At 41.1% G+C, this 13,602-nt stretch overlaps 1 protein-coding gene across 7 annotated transcripts in view; it reads left to right on the top strand.

Annotated features, from left to right (window-relative positions):
* Ralgapb (Ral GTPase activating protein non-catalytic subunit beta) overlaps positions 1-13,602 on the top strand; it is a 116,118-nt gene that overhangs the window by 100,199 nt on the left and 2,317 nt on the right. For 6 of the 7 annotated variants that reach the window (XM_012950722.2, XM_045155847.1, XM_004666683.3 and 3 more), the window contains 5 exons: positions 368-490; positions 4,287-4,423; positions 7,177-7,285; positions 9,815-9,893; positions 13,065-13,213. In XM_012950722.2, the coding sequence (XP_012806176.1) occupies positions 368-490; positions 4,287-4,423; positions 7,177-7,285; positions 9,815-9,893; positions 13,065-13,213 (597 nt within the window). Of the gene's footprint in view, positions 1-367; positions 491-4,286; positions 4,424-7,005; positions 7,129-7,176; positions 7,286-9,814; positions 9,894-13,064; positions 13,214-13,602 lie in introns of those variants that run through there. The other variant, XM_045155848.1, reaches the window with a different exon arrangement.

The following is a 13,602-nucleotide window of genomic DNA, read 5'->3' on the forward strand; positions in this document are numbered from 1 at the left end:
CTTACCTGAGTGCACATATGCTTTTGATTCACTGTCATCAGGAGAACAAACACATGCCCACATGTTTGCACATACCCATACACCACCTGTGCCAGCTTTTTTCAGGAGAACTGCTCCCTCATTCAGTACCATACAGATAAGTTAAAGGCCTTGTTAATCAGACATAGCTTGTTTAGTTTTAGAAACTAGAAAATTAAGATTTTATGATGTAAAATTAATGTAAACACTTTTAATGAATACTCAGTTTATTCTTACCCACTAATTGGATTTATTTGAAAACATATCATCTGTTATCAGTTTATTAACATTTTATGAAACAGCGAGATAGGTTTTCCCCACTTTCTGAAGCAGTGTTTTTCATTCCTAGATGAAGTAATTTCCTCTGAAGATACTGGGGCTAGTATTTTCAACGGGCAGAAGAAGGTGCTGTATTATGCTGATGCGCTGACGGAAATAGCTTTTGTGGTTCCTTCTCCTGTGGAATCCTTAAGTAAGAGAATTTTTTTTTTTTTTGGTTTGTTTGTTTTGCATAGTGCTGATTTTGGATTTGGATTTGTTTTTATAGTCAGTGGCTTGTGTTATACATTGGAAGAGATTTTTGAAGTCATTTAAGGTATTCTCCATCTTCTAAGGCATTATAGCTAGTTTATACACAGGTAAAAGACATTATCTTCTCTTAGCTTTCTGATGGGGTGTTAGTTACTTTTGTAGTGTTGGAACCAAAATCTCTGACAGAAACAAGCTAAGAGAAGGATGGATTTATTTTGGCTCATGGTTTCAGAATTTAGTCCATCATGGCAAGAAGGCAGGATGAGGTGGCTTTGTCCACTATAATAGGACAGACTAGGGAATTAGAGAACAGGGTCAGACCAGCAGACAGACTGTACCCTTCAAAGACCTTCCCAGTGACCTACTTCCACCAGGTGGGTCCCATTCCTAAAGCTTCCATGGCCTCCAAAAATAGCAGTAGCTAGAGAATACAAGTTCAAAATATTGAGCCTCTGGAGGACATTTCAGATTCAAATCATAATATTCTCCATACCTCCCTCCCCCAAAGAGTTCAGAGCCATCTCAGAGTACAAAATACATCCAGTCCACTTGATAAATTCCCATAATCTTAACAATCCTGGTCTGCTCAAAAGTCCAAAGTCTCTTCTGAGACTCAAGGCAGAGTCTTAACTGTGTGCCTCTGTAAAAACGAAGATGAAAGCTGCATACTTCTGATATATAATGGCACAGAGTACACATTCTTATTCCAACAGAGCAGGAAGATAGCAAGGCAAGAGTGGACCATGCAGTATTTTATCTTTCTTCCCCCATTACCTTTTTTTGGGTTTTGCTTCCTTATTCCTTTATACCCTCCCATGTCCCTCATAGTCCCTCTTCTACTTTCATGTCGGAGGTACATCTTTAAATGTAGATTCCACATATGAAAGAAAATGTAATATTTGACTTTGAGTATTGCTCTATCTATTTTCCTGAAGTTGACATAATTTGATTCTTTACAGCTGACTGTTGTGCATGCATACTACATTTTTATTTATCCTCTTGATAGGTATCTACCAGTTTTTAAATAGAAACCTACTTTTGTCTGTCTTTCATCTAATTTAACCAATGTGTACAAACCTTGGTTTCCGGTTTGGTCATTCTTCTCACAAATTATTTATGAGGCTTCATCTGTTTCTCTCTTCTCATGTGAGAGCCTTTAGATGGAACCCTTATAGATTCTTACAGTGGAGGATGTCATAACATCAGGTAGATCTGACTATAAGCAAGAAAATCAGCAGCAGGCTAGAAAAGATGGCAGTCAAGCTGTTCTTATGGATTGGGTGTGGTTACTTTCTCTTAGTCTGAATTTACAGGTTTATTTTGAATAGATCATTGGCTCTTTGCAGATTAAGGCTATCTCGCGCGTGCGCGCGCGCTCTCTCTCTCTGTGTGTGTGTGTGTATGTATATGTATGTGTGTGTGTGTGTGTGTGTGTGTGTGTGTGTATTATTTATTTATTTATTTATTTATTTATTTGGTTTTTCAAGGTAGGTTCTCGCACTAGCTCAGGCTGACCTGGAATTTACTATGTCATCTCAGGGTGGCTTTGAACTCACGGCAATCCTCCTACCTCTGCCTCCCAAGTGCTGGGATTAAAGGCATGCACCACCACACCCAGCCCCAGATTAAGACCATATTTCTTATGCCTGACCAAGCAGTAAGTGGAGAATATCACCTTCTTCATTGAAACCATTCATAGGATAGGATATAATACATCAATCTAACTTTCAGCCCCATCATCACACTAGTGACTTTTGCTGTGACCTAGCTTGATAGCTTCCCAACCTTTGTACTTGATATCCCTCCCACTCTACATGCCTCTCTGTTCATACCTTAGGTTCATCTGTATTCCTTGCAAGATGGGCCTGTCAAGGCAGTGGTCTGCCCCTAATTCCAGCAGCCTAGCCCTGACACTGCTGTGGGAGGAATGGCTGTTTTGGTTCTCTGGCTGAGTGTGCTTGCACCACGTCCTCTAGAGCTAGCGCCTTGCCCTCAGGTTGGATCCTGGCCTGCTGCCAACGAATCTGCCCATTGTCTACTGTCAGTTGTGTCCTCCAACTCAGCTCCTTTCTCTTTTTCTTTTTTTGTTTTGTTTGTTTTTGTTTATATTTTTTCTAGGCAGGGTCTCACTCTAGCCCATGCTGACCTGGAATTCACTATGTAGTCTCAGGGTGGCCTCGAACTCATGGTGATCCTCCTACCTGTCTCCCAAGTGCTGGAATTAATGGCGTGTGCCACCAAGCCTGGCTTTTTTCCTTCTCTTTTTTTTTAAATAAATATTTTTTTGATGCAAACAGCATAAAATAAATACTTTTTAAAAAATATTGTTTATTTATTTGAAAGAGAAAGAGTCAGATAGAGAGAATGTGTGCGCCAGGGCATGTAGCCACTGCAGACGAACTCCAGACATATTTGCCCCTTTATGCATCTGGCTTACATGGGTCCTGGGGAATCGAACTGAGGTCCTTTGGCTTTGCAGGCAAACTCTTTAACCGCTAATCCATCTCTCCAGCCCCTAAAGTATTTTTTTTTTTTCTTGTGAGAAAGAGAATGACATGCCACGGCCTCCAGCCATTGCAGTCAAACTCCAGATGCATGCATCACCTTGTGCATCTGGCTTATGTGGGTTCTGGGGAGTCAAACCTGGATCCTTAGGCAGGCAAGCGCCTTAACTGCTAAACCATCTCTTCAGCCCTCCTATTTCTTGATATTCATGTTTCTCTGAGGTCAGGGGTAATGAGCTCCCACCAGATTGTTCTTTGACTTTAGAGTATGGTGCCTCTGTAGCTATCAGGTGTCCCAGTGTTTACTTTAGCGTGCTAATTTGTAATTGAATATGTAATAAAATAGCTCAGAAAAAAAGATTTTGAAGTAGGGTCTCATTCTAGTTCAGGCTGACCTGGAATTCACTATAGTCTTATGCTTGCCTCAGACTCACAGTTTTCCTCCTACCTCTGCCATTCCAGTACAGAGATTAAAGGTATGCACCACCATGTCTAGCCAGGTTTTATGTTTTAAAAAAATATATATTTTTTTATTTTGTTGTTTGAAGACACACAGAGAGTGAAAATGTGTGTGTGCACACGCGCATGTGCATGCATGCCAGGGCCTCTTGCCACTACAAATGAACTTCAAATGCATGCAATACTTTGTACATCTGGCTTTACATGGTTGATGGGGAATTGGTCCTGGGCTGCCAGGCTTTGCAAGCAAGCACCTTTAAATGCTGAGCCATCTCTTCGGCCTAGGTTTTATGTTTTGGTTTTTTTTAAATTTTATTTTATTTTTTTATTTTTTTTATTTGAGAGCGACAGACACAGAGAGAAAGACAGATAGAGGGAGAGAGAGAATGGGCGCGCCAGGGCTTCCAGCCTCTGCAAACGAACTCCAGACGCGTGCGCCCCCTTGTGCATCTGGCTAACGTGGGACCTGGGGAACCGAGCCTTGAACCGGGGTCCTTAGGCTTCACAGGCAAGCGCTTAACCGCTAAGCCATCTCTCCAGCCCGGTTTTATGTTTTTAAGATCAAAAGAAAAGAAAACTGTCTAGCAGAGTCTTGTATAGCCAGCAAAGCCTAAAGTCAGTTTCCCTGTTCCCTTATAAAACAGGTTTGTCCACAGCATGGAAACAGCTTTGTTGAAGTGACTTGAACTAGTTGGCAGGATTAAACTTTTTCAGAGAAGTAGCAGGTGCAATCATTGTGTGTTTGTTTTTTTCTTTCCCCTCTCTACTCCATAGCTGATTCATTGGAAAGTAACATCTCAGACCAAGACAGTGACTCAAATATGGATCTCATGCCAGGAATTCTGAAACAGCCTTCCCTGACACTGGAGCTTTTCCCCAATCATACAGACAATCTTAATTCCTCGCAGAGGGTAAGTTATTTGTTAATTACCACCAAAAATCCGTAGTGAAATGGGGGTAATTTTAGAATCATATCTGAAAAGCTTTTAACTTAACCAAGATAGCGTAGCAGAGAAGTGGTTTATTAGTAACTTACACCTTTTAAATCAGATTTCTGAATTTTCCTTTTCTCAGTTTGTAACAAATAGTTCACTCAAGGATGTCCTTTGTGCTTTTCCTTGATTTTGTCATTTTGGTGTTATGCTTGGTTCTCTGAGCCATTCCTGTTTTAGATGAGGTTTTTGTTTTGATCATAGCAGCATTCAACTTAAAGAAGTCTGACCAGGGCTGGAGTGATGGCTCAGAGGTTAAAGTGCTTCCCTGCAAAGCTCAACAACCGGGTTCAATTCCCCAGTATCCATGTAAAGCCATATGCACAAAGTAGTGCATGCATCTGGAGTTCATTTGCAGCAGCTAGAGGCCCTGGCACCCCCATTCTCATCCCCCCCCACGCACACATCTGTTTGCAAGTAAAGATATTTAAAAATAAAAAAGAAGTCTGACCATATCAGACTGGTAGCATTGGGAGCAGAGCTCAGCTCATTGTTCCTCTTTGTCTGATCCTTCACTTGTTGCTGTTCTGTTTCCCATGTTCAACCGTGGTCCAAAAACACTAAATGGAAAGTTCCACAAATAAGCATTTCTTAAGTTTAAAATTACAGACCACTCTTATAGCTTGATGAAATCTCACATAGTCTGGCCTCATCCTGCCTAGGATGTGAATCATCCTTTTATTCAGCGTTTATATGTTACATGTGCTACCCACCTGTGAGATGATTTTAAGTGTTCGTAGTCCTGCTGTTGCGGTATTACAGTGCTCCTATTCAACATCTCTTACAAAGTAGCCTCATCCTACATCACAGTGCCTCAGCACATCTCATCATTAGTCATTGTATCGCATGTTATCACAAGAAGGATGGCTTGTCATTTGATAATGACATAGCTGTTTCTGTGCTAACAAAGCAGTTTTATTTTAAAATTCAACTTAAGGGGCTGGAGAGATGGCTTAGTGGTTAAGGCACCTGTCTGCAAAGCTCAAGGGCCTAGGTTCTATTCCCTAGGACCCACATAAGGCTGATGCACATGGTGGTACATGTATCTCGAGTTTGTTTGCAATGGCTGGAGGCCCTGGTGTGCCCATTGTCTCTCCCTCTCACATAAATAAAAATAAAATACTAAAAAGAATTCAGGGCTGGAGAGATGGTTTAGCGGTTAAGGCACTTGCCTGTGAAACCTAAGGACCTATGTTCTATTCTCCAGATCCCATGTTAGCCAGACACACAAAGGTTAGGCAAGCCCAAGGTCACATATGGCCACTAGATGGCACAAGCATCTGGAGTTCAAATACAGTGGCTGAGGCCCTGGCACACCAATTCACACTCTTTCTCTCTAGTTCAAATAAAATTTTAAAAAAAAAAAGTCAACTTAAGTATGATTCTATTGTGCACAAGCTGTGCTTATGGTGTTAGAACCGACATAGCTCTACCATGTACCTTCAAAGTGGTGTGCTGAGAGGGGAGCCACTGAGTCCTGTTAGCCTTGCAGAGCAGCTGAAAGCAAATTGGGCAATCTAGATGTGGTGATGCATGCCTATAATCCCTGTGCTTGGGAGGTGGAGGTAGGAAGATCATGAGTTCAATGTCATCTTTAGCTACATTATGAGTTTAAAGTCAGTCAACCTGGACTGAGACTCTGTCTCAAAACACGTCCATACTCAATAAATAAATAAATATGGGACTGGAGAGATGGCTCGGGGATTAAATGCACTTGCTTGCAAAGTCTGATGGCTGGGATTCAATTTCCTACTACCCACATAAAGCCAGATACACAAAATGGCACATGTGTCTGGAGTTGGTCTGCAGTGGCAGGTGGTCCTGCTACACCCATTCTATCTCCCTCTTCTCTCTCCATCTCCCCTTCTCTGTCTCTCAAATTAACATATCATTCATATATATATATATATATATATATATATATATATATTTTTTTTTTTTTTTTTTTTTTTTAAGGTAGGCTCTCACTCTACCCCAGGCTGATCTGGAATTCACTATGTAATTTCAGGGTGGCCTTGAACTCATGGCAATCCGTGTACCTCTGCCTCCCAAGTGCTGGGATTAAAGGCGTGAACTACCATGCCCTGCTTCAAATAAATATTTTTAAAAAATAAGAAAGCAAGCAAGCTAGCTGGTTAGTTGGGGAGCAAGGAAGCCAGAAGCTCATGTGCTTGATGATAAGGCTTATGAACTCTTCTTACCCTTTTGCTGAGAGAAATGGGAAAAATTAGGCATAGGTTACAATAGGAAACACTTGATGTAGAAACTAGGAATAACTTGCTGATGGGATGTTTTAGGTGCTAGGATCCCCCAGGCAAAGTAGTGCTGTTTAACTAGGAAGCATACTACTTTCCAGCCATAATAGTGATACGCATAAATCCCTTTAAGCCCTCATTAAGACATTTCTTTCAAATTTTAATGCTGTTAATACAAATTGTAATTGTTTAGAGTGCCTTTCCTGCTTTCCTTTGATAATTTAGAACCTTATTTCTTCTTTCTAGGTTAAATTCATAGAAACCAAAGAAGAGCTTTGTAGCCAATGTATTTCACGCTTTTTCTTGAAGTGACTTCATGACATGATACTTGTGTCACTAGGCATATCTGATCAGGTGGTTTTATCAAGCAGTCCTTTTTTTTTTCTTTTTTTTTTTTTTTGTCTCCTCTTCATATAGCTCAGTCCCAGTTCCAGAATGAAGAAGATGCCTCAGGGTCGCCCCGTGCCTCCCCTTGGGCCTGAGACAAGAGTTTCTGTAGTCTGGGTGGAACGCTATGATGATATAGGTACTGTATAAGGAAGAAGATTGTCCTTAAATAAAATGACAGTAAGATGGTGGTGACTTGCCAAATGTTCAAAAAGGGTGGGAGTAGAAGCAAAGTGTGTGGCCAAGAATAGGGGATTGGGATTCAGAAATCTGAGTTTGTACCCTAGTCTCACCACTCAGTTTCATGAAGTCTGTTAAGTGATGATCTTTGTAGCAGTTTTTGCCTCATTGTGAAGATTTGATAGACTAGCAGATAAAAAGCTATAGTTAACATCCAGTCATGCCGGCATCTCTGGAGAGGGGAGGGGAAACACTTCCCTCATAGTACACGTGTACAAGTTGTCTCATTTTAATATAATGAGATCAATTTGTCCTTGAAAGTTTTGCCATACCGTAGTGCTGAGATGTGACGGAGGAGTGTTTAGCACTGAAACAGCCCTTTATCACACTTTCCAAGACTCAAGTCCATGCAGTAGAGGTGGCAGAAAGAATGTACGAGCCAGCCAGGCGTGGTAAATACACGCCTTTAATTCCAGCACTAGGAGGCAGAGGTAGGAGGATTGCTGTGAGTTCCAGGCTACCCTGAGACTACATAGTGAATTCCAGGTCAGCCTGAACTAGAATGAAACCCTACCTCAGAAAATAAAAACAAAAGTTGGACAGGATTCCTGAGGATGACATGTGAGGTTGTCCTCCATTCTCCACACACATGTACATAGACATACACAAACACATTTTAAAAAAATTTTTTTTGTTTATTTCTTTATTTGAGAGAGAGAAAATGGACATGCCAGGGCCTCTAGCCTCTAGTATAAATGAACTCCAGAAATGTGCACCACTGTGTGCCGGCTTACTTGGGTTCTGGGGAATCAAATCTGGGTCCTTTGGCTTTGCAGACAAGTGCCTTAACTGCTAAGCCATCTCTCCGCATGCATTTTTAAAAAGGAAAAAGAAGCTAGGTATGGTGGCTCACGCCTTTAATTCCAGCACTCAGAATGCAGAGGAAGGAGGATCACTGCAAGTTTGAGGCCAACCAGGGACTACAGAGTGAGTTCCAAGTCAGCCTGAGCTAAAGTGAGACCCTACATTGAAAAGACCAAAAAAAAAAAAACTCTCCCTCTCTCTGTCTTTAATAAGTAAATAAATAAAAATCTTTTTTAAAAATCCTGGAGAGATGGCTTAGTGGTCCAGGTGCATGCCTTTCAAGCCCAGGGACCTAGGTTCAATTCTCCAGGTTGCACATAAGCCAGATGCACATGGAGGCACATGCACCTGGAGTTCATTTGCAGTGCCTGGAGGCCCTGGTGTGCCCATTCTCTTTCTGTCTCTTTTTCTGTCTGTCTCTCTCTCACAAATAAATAAATAAAAATATATCTTAAGTAAAAGACCAAAAAAGGTTGGGGGAGTGCGGTTGGAGAGATGGTTCTGTCAAAAATTCTTGCTGTCCAAACACGAGGACCTGAGTTTGACTCCCCAACACTTCCGTAAAATACTAGGCATAGTGGTATGTGCCTATAATCCCAGCACAGGGAGGTAGAAATGGGATCCCTTGGGGCTTGCTAGCTAGCTATTATAGCCAATTTAATGGGTTTCAGGTGAGAGACCCTATCTGAAAATAAGGTAGGGAGTGATGGAGGAAGATACCAGACATTGACTTCTGGTCTTTGCACACTTATGCATCCTCATTGTTGCAGTCAGGTTCACATTGCTGATAGAAAACACGTGACCAAGAGCAGATTGAAGGGGAAAAAAATAGTTATTTTGGCTTACAGACTGGAGGGGAAGCTCCATGATGGCAAGGGAAAACATGGCATGAGCAGAGGTTGGACATCACCTGGCCAACATCAGGTGGACACCAGGAGAATGTGCCAAACACTGGCAAGAGGAAGCTGGCTATAACACCCATGAGCCTTCCCCCAACAATACACTGCCTCCAAAAGGATCCATTTCCCAGATTTCCATCAGCTGGAAATTTCCATCTAGCATTCTGAACACTTAAGTTTATGGGGACACCTGAATCAAACCACCACACTCATACACATGTGAACCCTTAATACATACACACAAAGAACTGCATGCTTAGCCTAGAATGATACTCAGTTCAGTCATTAGGGAAGTGTTAAAACTGCTTTCTAACCAAACCCCCATGAGCTACAGATCATTTCTCTTGAAAACCCTCTGGGTTAGATAACTTAGCTAAAAACTTGTCCTGAGCCGGGCATGGTGGCATACACCTTTAATCCCAGCACTTGGGAGGCAGAGGTAGGAGGATCGCCATGAGTTCAAGGTCACCCTGAGACTACATAGTGAATTCCAGGTCAGCCTGAGCTAGAGTGAGACCCTACCTCACAAAAAAAAAAAAAAAAAAAAAAACACCAACTTGTCCTGACAGAATTGTTTATTTGGAGAACCAGTAGGATCATATGTTTTAGTGTAGCACAGTCTGCCTGTGCAAATGGGTTAGGCAATTAGATTTCCTATTACTTATTTTGTTAAAAAAGAAGGAGGAGGAGGAGGTAGTAACTGTATTACTGTTATTTTCTTCCAGAAAACTTTCCCCTCTCAGATCTACTGACTGAGATCAGCACAGGCGTGGAGACCACTGCGAACAGTAGCACTTCCCTGAGGTACCTTCATTTTATGTTTGAAGTCTAGCTTGTCTCTGTTTTAATCTGTTGATTGCAATATAATAAAGGAACGAAGAATTAAAATGAAACAAAAAGGATGAAGGCAAGCCAGGCCTGGTGGTGCATGCTTGCAATTCTAGCACTCAGGAGGCAGAGGTAGGAGGATCACCGTGAGTTCAAGGCCACCCTGAGACTACAGAGTGCTTTCCAGGTCAGCCTAGACTACAGTGAAACCCTTGGGGGGAAAAAATAAGTTTGAAGGCAAAAAATAAAAAGTTGTACATAAATGTACAAGGCTTTTAAAAGCAAGGATTTTTTTTTTTTTTTTTAAAGAACAAAGTTTATTTCAACATAAGAGGGAAAACAAGATTCCCAGGGAGGAGGTGATTCCAGGGCGGGGAAACCCCAGCCAGGTGGGAGCTGGACTTGTTCTGAATGAGGAAAGCCCCCCCTTCCAGAGTCCATGATTGGTCATCTTAAGTGAAGATGAAAGTGCTGGTTGGTCCGTGATATGCAGGTCCCAGAAAGTCCACTAAGCCAGCCCACCAGTGGAAAACCGCACTTAGGCCACAAAGAAAAAGGAGGAAGTGGGGTCACCCTCTTTACTCTCTTGGGTTAGAATACAGCTACCCATCAAGTCTCTGTACCCCAATCTTTCTTCCAAGGGTTTCTGACAAAATCCCAGAGGAGACAACTTAAAGGAAGAAGAAATTATATGGATTCATGGTCTCCAAGGTTTTAGGCCAAGATCACTGGCTGCTGCTTTTTTTAAATTATTATTTATTTATTTATTTGACACAGAGAAAGAGGGAGGGAGGGAGGGAGAGAGAGAGAAAGAATGGGCACACCAGGGCCTCCAGCCACTGCAAACAAACTTCAGACACATGTGCCACCTTGTGCATCTGGCTAACGTGGGTCCTGGGGAATTGAACCTGGGTCCTTTGGCTTTGCAGGCAAACACCTTAACCACTAACCCATCCTTCCAGCCCAGAAACAGGCTTATTTATTTATTTTTTAAATTGTTTTATCACTGGCTGTTTCTTTTTTTTTTTTAATTTTTAAATTTTTATTAGCATTTTCCATGATTATAAAAAAAATATCCCATGGTAATTCCCTCCCTCCCCACCCCCACACTTTCCCCTTTGAAATTACATTCTCCATCATATTACCTCCCCATTACAATCATTGTACTTACATATATACAATATCAGCCTATTAAGTATCCTCCTCCCTTCAAAAGCAAGGATTTTTTAAAATCACTTTATTGCCAATTGTGGTAGCCCATGCCTGTAATATCAGCACTTGGGAGACTGAAGCAGAAGGATCACAAATTTAGAGCCAGTCTGGGCTATGTGGTGAGACTGTCATCTCAGAAAAGAGTAAAGTAGCGAATGAAAAATCTCCTTTATTGATGTGTTTGTCATGCAGAAAGCTGTACACACATGGTATGTTCTACCCTTGGTAGTTTGGAAGTATATATACATGGAGCCATCATAGGTTATGCCATAAACATATCTGCATCACTAGACGTTTTCTCCCACAAACTTTATCCTTATTACTATGGTTATTTCATGATAAAGAACACTTGGCATTAGACCTTCCTCACACCAAATTTGTAAGTATTCAATATAGTATTATTCACGTTAACCAGTGTGCTGTACATTTATCTCCAGAACATACTCATTCTGCATTATTCAAATTCTGTACCCTTTCAGTAATGTCTTCCCCCATTCCCATTCCCATTCTGCTCTCTGAACTGGATTATTTGCTTGTTCTCTCTCTCTCTTTCTTGTTTTTCATTTTTTATTTATTTATTTTTTTTTTTTTTTTTGAGGTAGGGCTTACTCTAGTCCAGGCTGGCCTGGAATTTACTATGCAGTCTCAGAGTAGCCTTGAACTCATGGTGATCCACCTACCTCTCCCTCCCAAGTGCGGGGATTAAAGGCGTGAGCTACCATGCCTGGCTGCTTTGTCTTTTTTTTTGCTTTTTTCTTTTTTTCCTTTCAAGGTAGTGTCTCACTCTAGCCCAGGCTGACCTGGAACTCTCTCTGTGGTTCCATGATGGGTTTGAACTCACAGCAGTCCTCCTACCTCTGCCTCCTGAGTGCTGGGATTAAAGGTGTATAGGCACCATGCTGTCCTATTTTCTTCCTTCCTATAAATAGTGTCATGTAGAATTTTTCTTTTTGCATCTGGCTTATTTTACATAGCGTAATATATCAGACTTTGGAAAAAAATATATCTGGAATTTCCACACTGGGCTTTTGCCATTTCTGCTTCTCTTCTGGGTTCAGCCTTAACATTTTAATAGCCCCACTTCTGTTCTTTACAATAGGAGGACAAAGAGTCCTGGAACTGGCTGCTGAATCTTTAGCACCCTACAGTAGATTGCCTGGCCTTGTACCCCAAATTCCTAGTGGTTTTCTAAGTATATTTTTTCAGGCTCTTCTTACTAACTTAAAAAGCCCAACCCCAGTAGTGAATGCATAGGACTAAGTATTACAGGCAGCAGCAACCTGGGTTTCCAGGAAAAGGATTCTGAGCATCCTGACCCATTGGGTCTTTTTTAAACTTGCAGGTGACAATTTCCCTTGGAATGTGCTTGCCAGATAGATAGATAGATAGATAGATAGATAGATAGATAGATAGATTAGATAGATTAGATAGATCAGATAGATAGATAGATAGATAGATAGATAGATAGATAGATAGATGGATGGATGAGAGGGAAAGAGACAGAGAGAGAAAGAGAGAGAATGTGGGTATGCCAGGGCTTCCAGCCACTGCAAACAAACTCCAGACCCATGCACCGTGTTGTGCTTCTGGTTTATGTGGGTACTGGGGAATAGAACCAAGGTTCTTTGGCTTTGCAGGCAAGCACCTTAACCACTAAGCCATCTCTCCAGCCCCTTAGAATGTATTCTTTTTTTTTTTTTTTTTTTTTTTTTTGGTTTTTTAAGGTAGGGTCTCACTCTGGTCCAGGCTGACCTGGAATTAACTCTGTCAATCTCAGGGTGGCCTTGAACTCATGGCAATCCTCCTACCTCTGCCTCCCGAATGCTGGGATTAAAGGCGTGCGCCACCATGCCCAGCTATGGAATGTATTCTTAAACTGCATAGCAGAAACTTCAACTTCAGTGTGTCTGAGCTAAAAAATTTTTCTTTTCTAAGATCTACAACTCTTGAAAAAGAAGTTCCAGTTATCTTCATTCATCCTTTAAACACTGGATTATTCCGGATAAAAATCCAAGGAGCCACTGGAAAATTTAACATGGTTATTCCTCTTGTGGATGGGATGATAGTCAGCCGACGAGCACTTGGTAAACACTTCACATGTGCTGAAGGATTATAGTTCCTTTTGTATTTCTTTAACACTTATAAAACAAGAAGTTAAAGTATTTTTTTATATTTTTTATTCTTTTTTTTAAGGTAAAAGACTACATTTGTTTTATCTTTAGGAATGTAAACATCTAATAATTCAACAGTTTTATTATAAAAGTAAACTCTAAAGGTGTCTACAGAGTTGGCTTTTTTAAAAACTCTGTAAATCAGTACAGTAGTCTAACAAGGAGTAGAACAGACAAAACTCTGTTCAGTGTTTCTGACAAAGAAGAAAGGGTGAAAATATAAATAAGGAACTGGGGGTGGGGGAAGAGAAAGTTCTGTTTCCCTTGTAAAAAGAGGGATGTAGTTGGCAAAAATGGATTGT

This window comes from Jaculus jaculus, chromosome 8 (assembly GCF_020740685.1).
Source record: "Jaculus jaculus isolate mJacJac1 chromosome 8, mJacJac1.mat.Y.cur, whole genome shotgun sequence".
Taxonomy (NCBI): Eukaryota; Metazoa; Chordata; class Mammalia; order Rodentia; family Dipodidae; genus Jaculus; species Jaculus jaculus.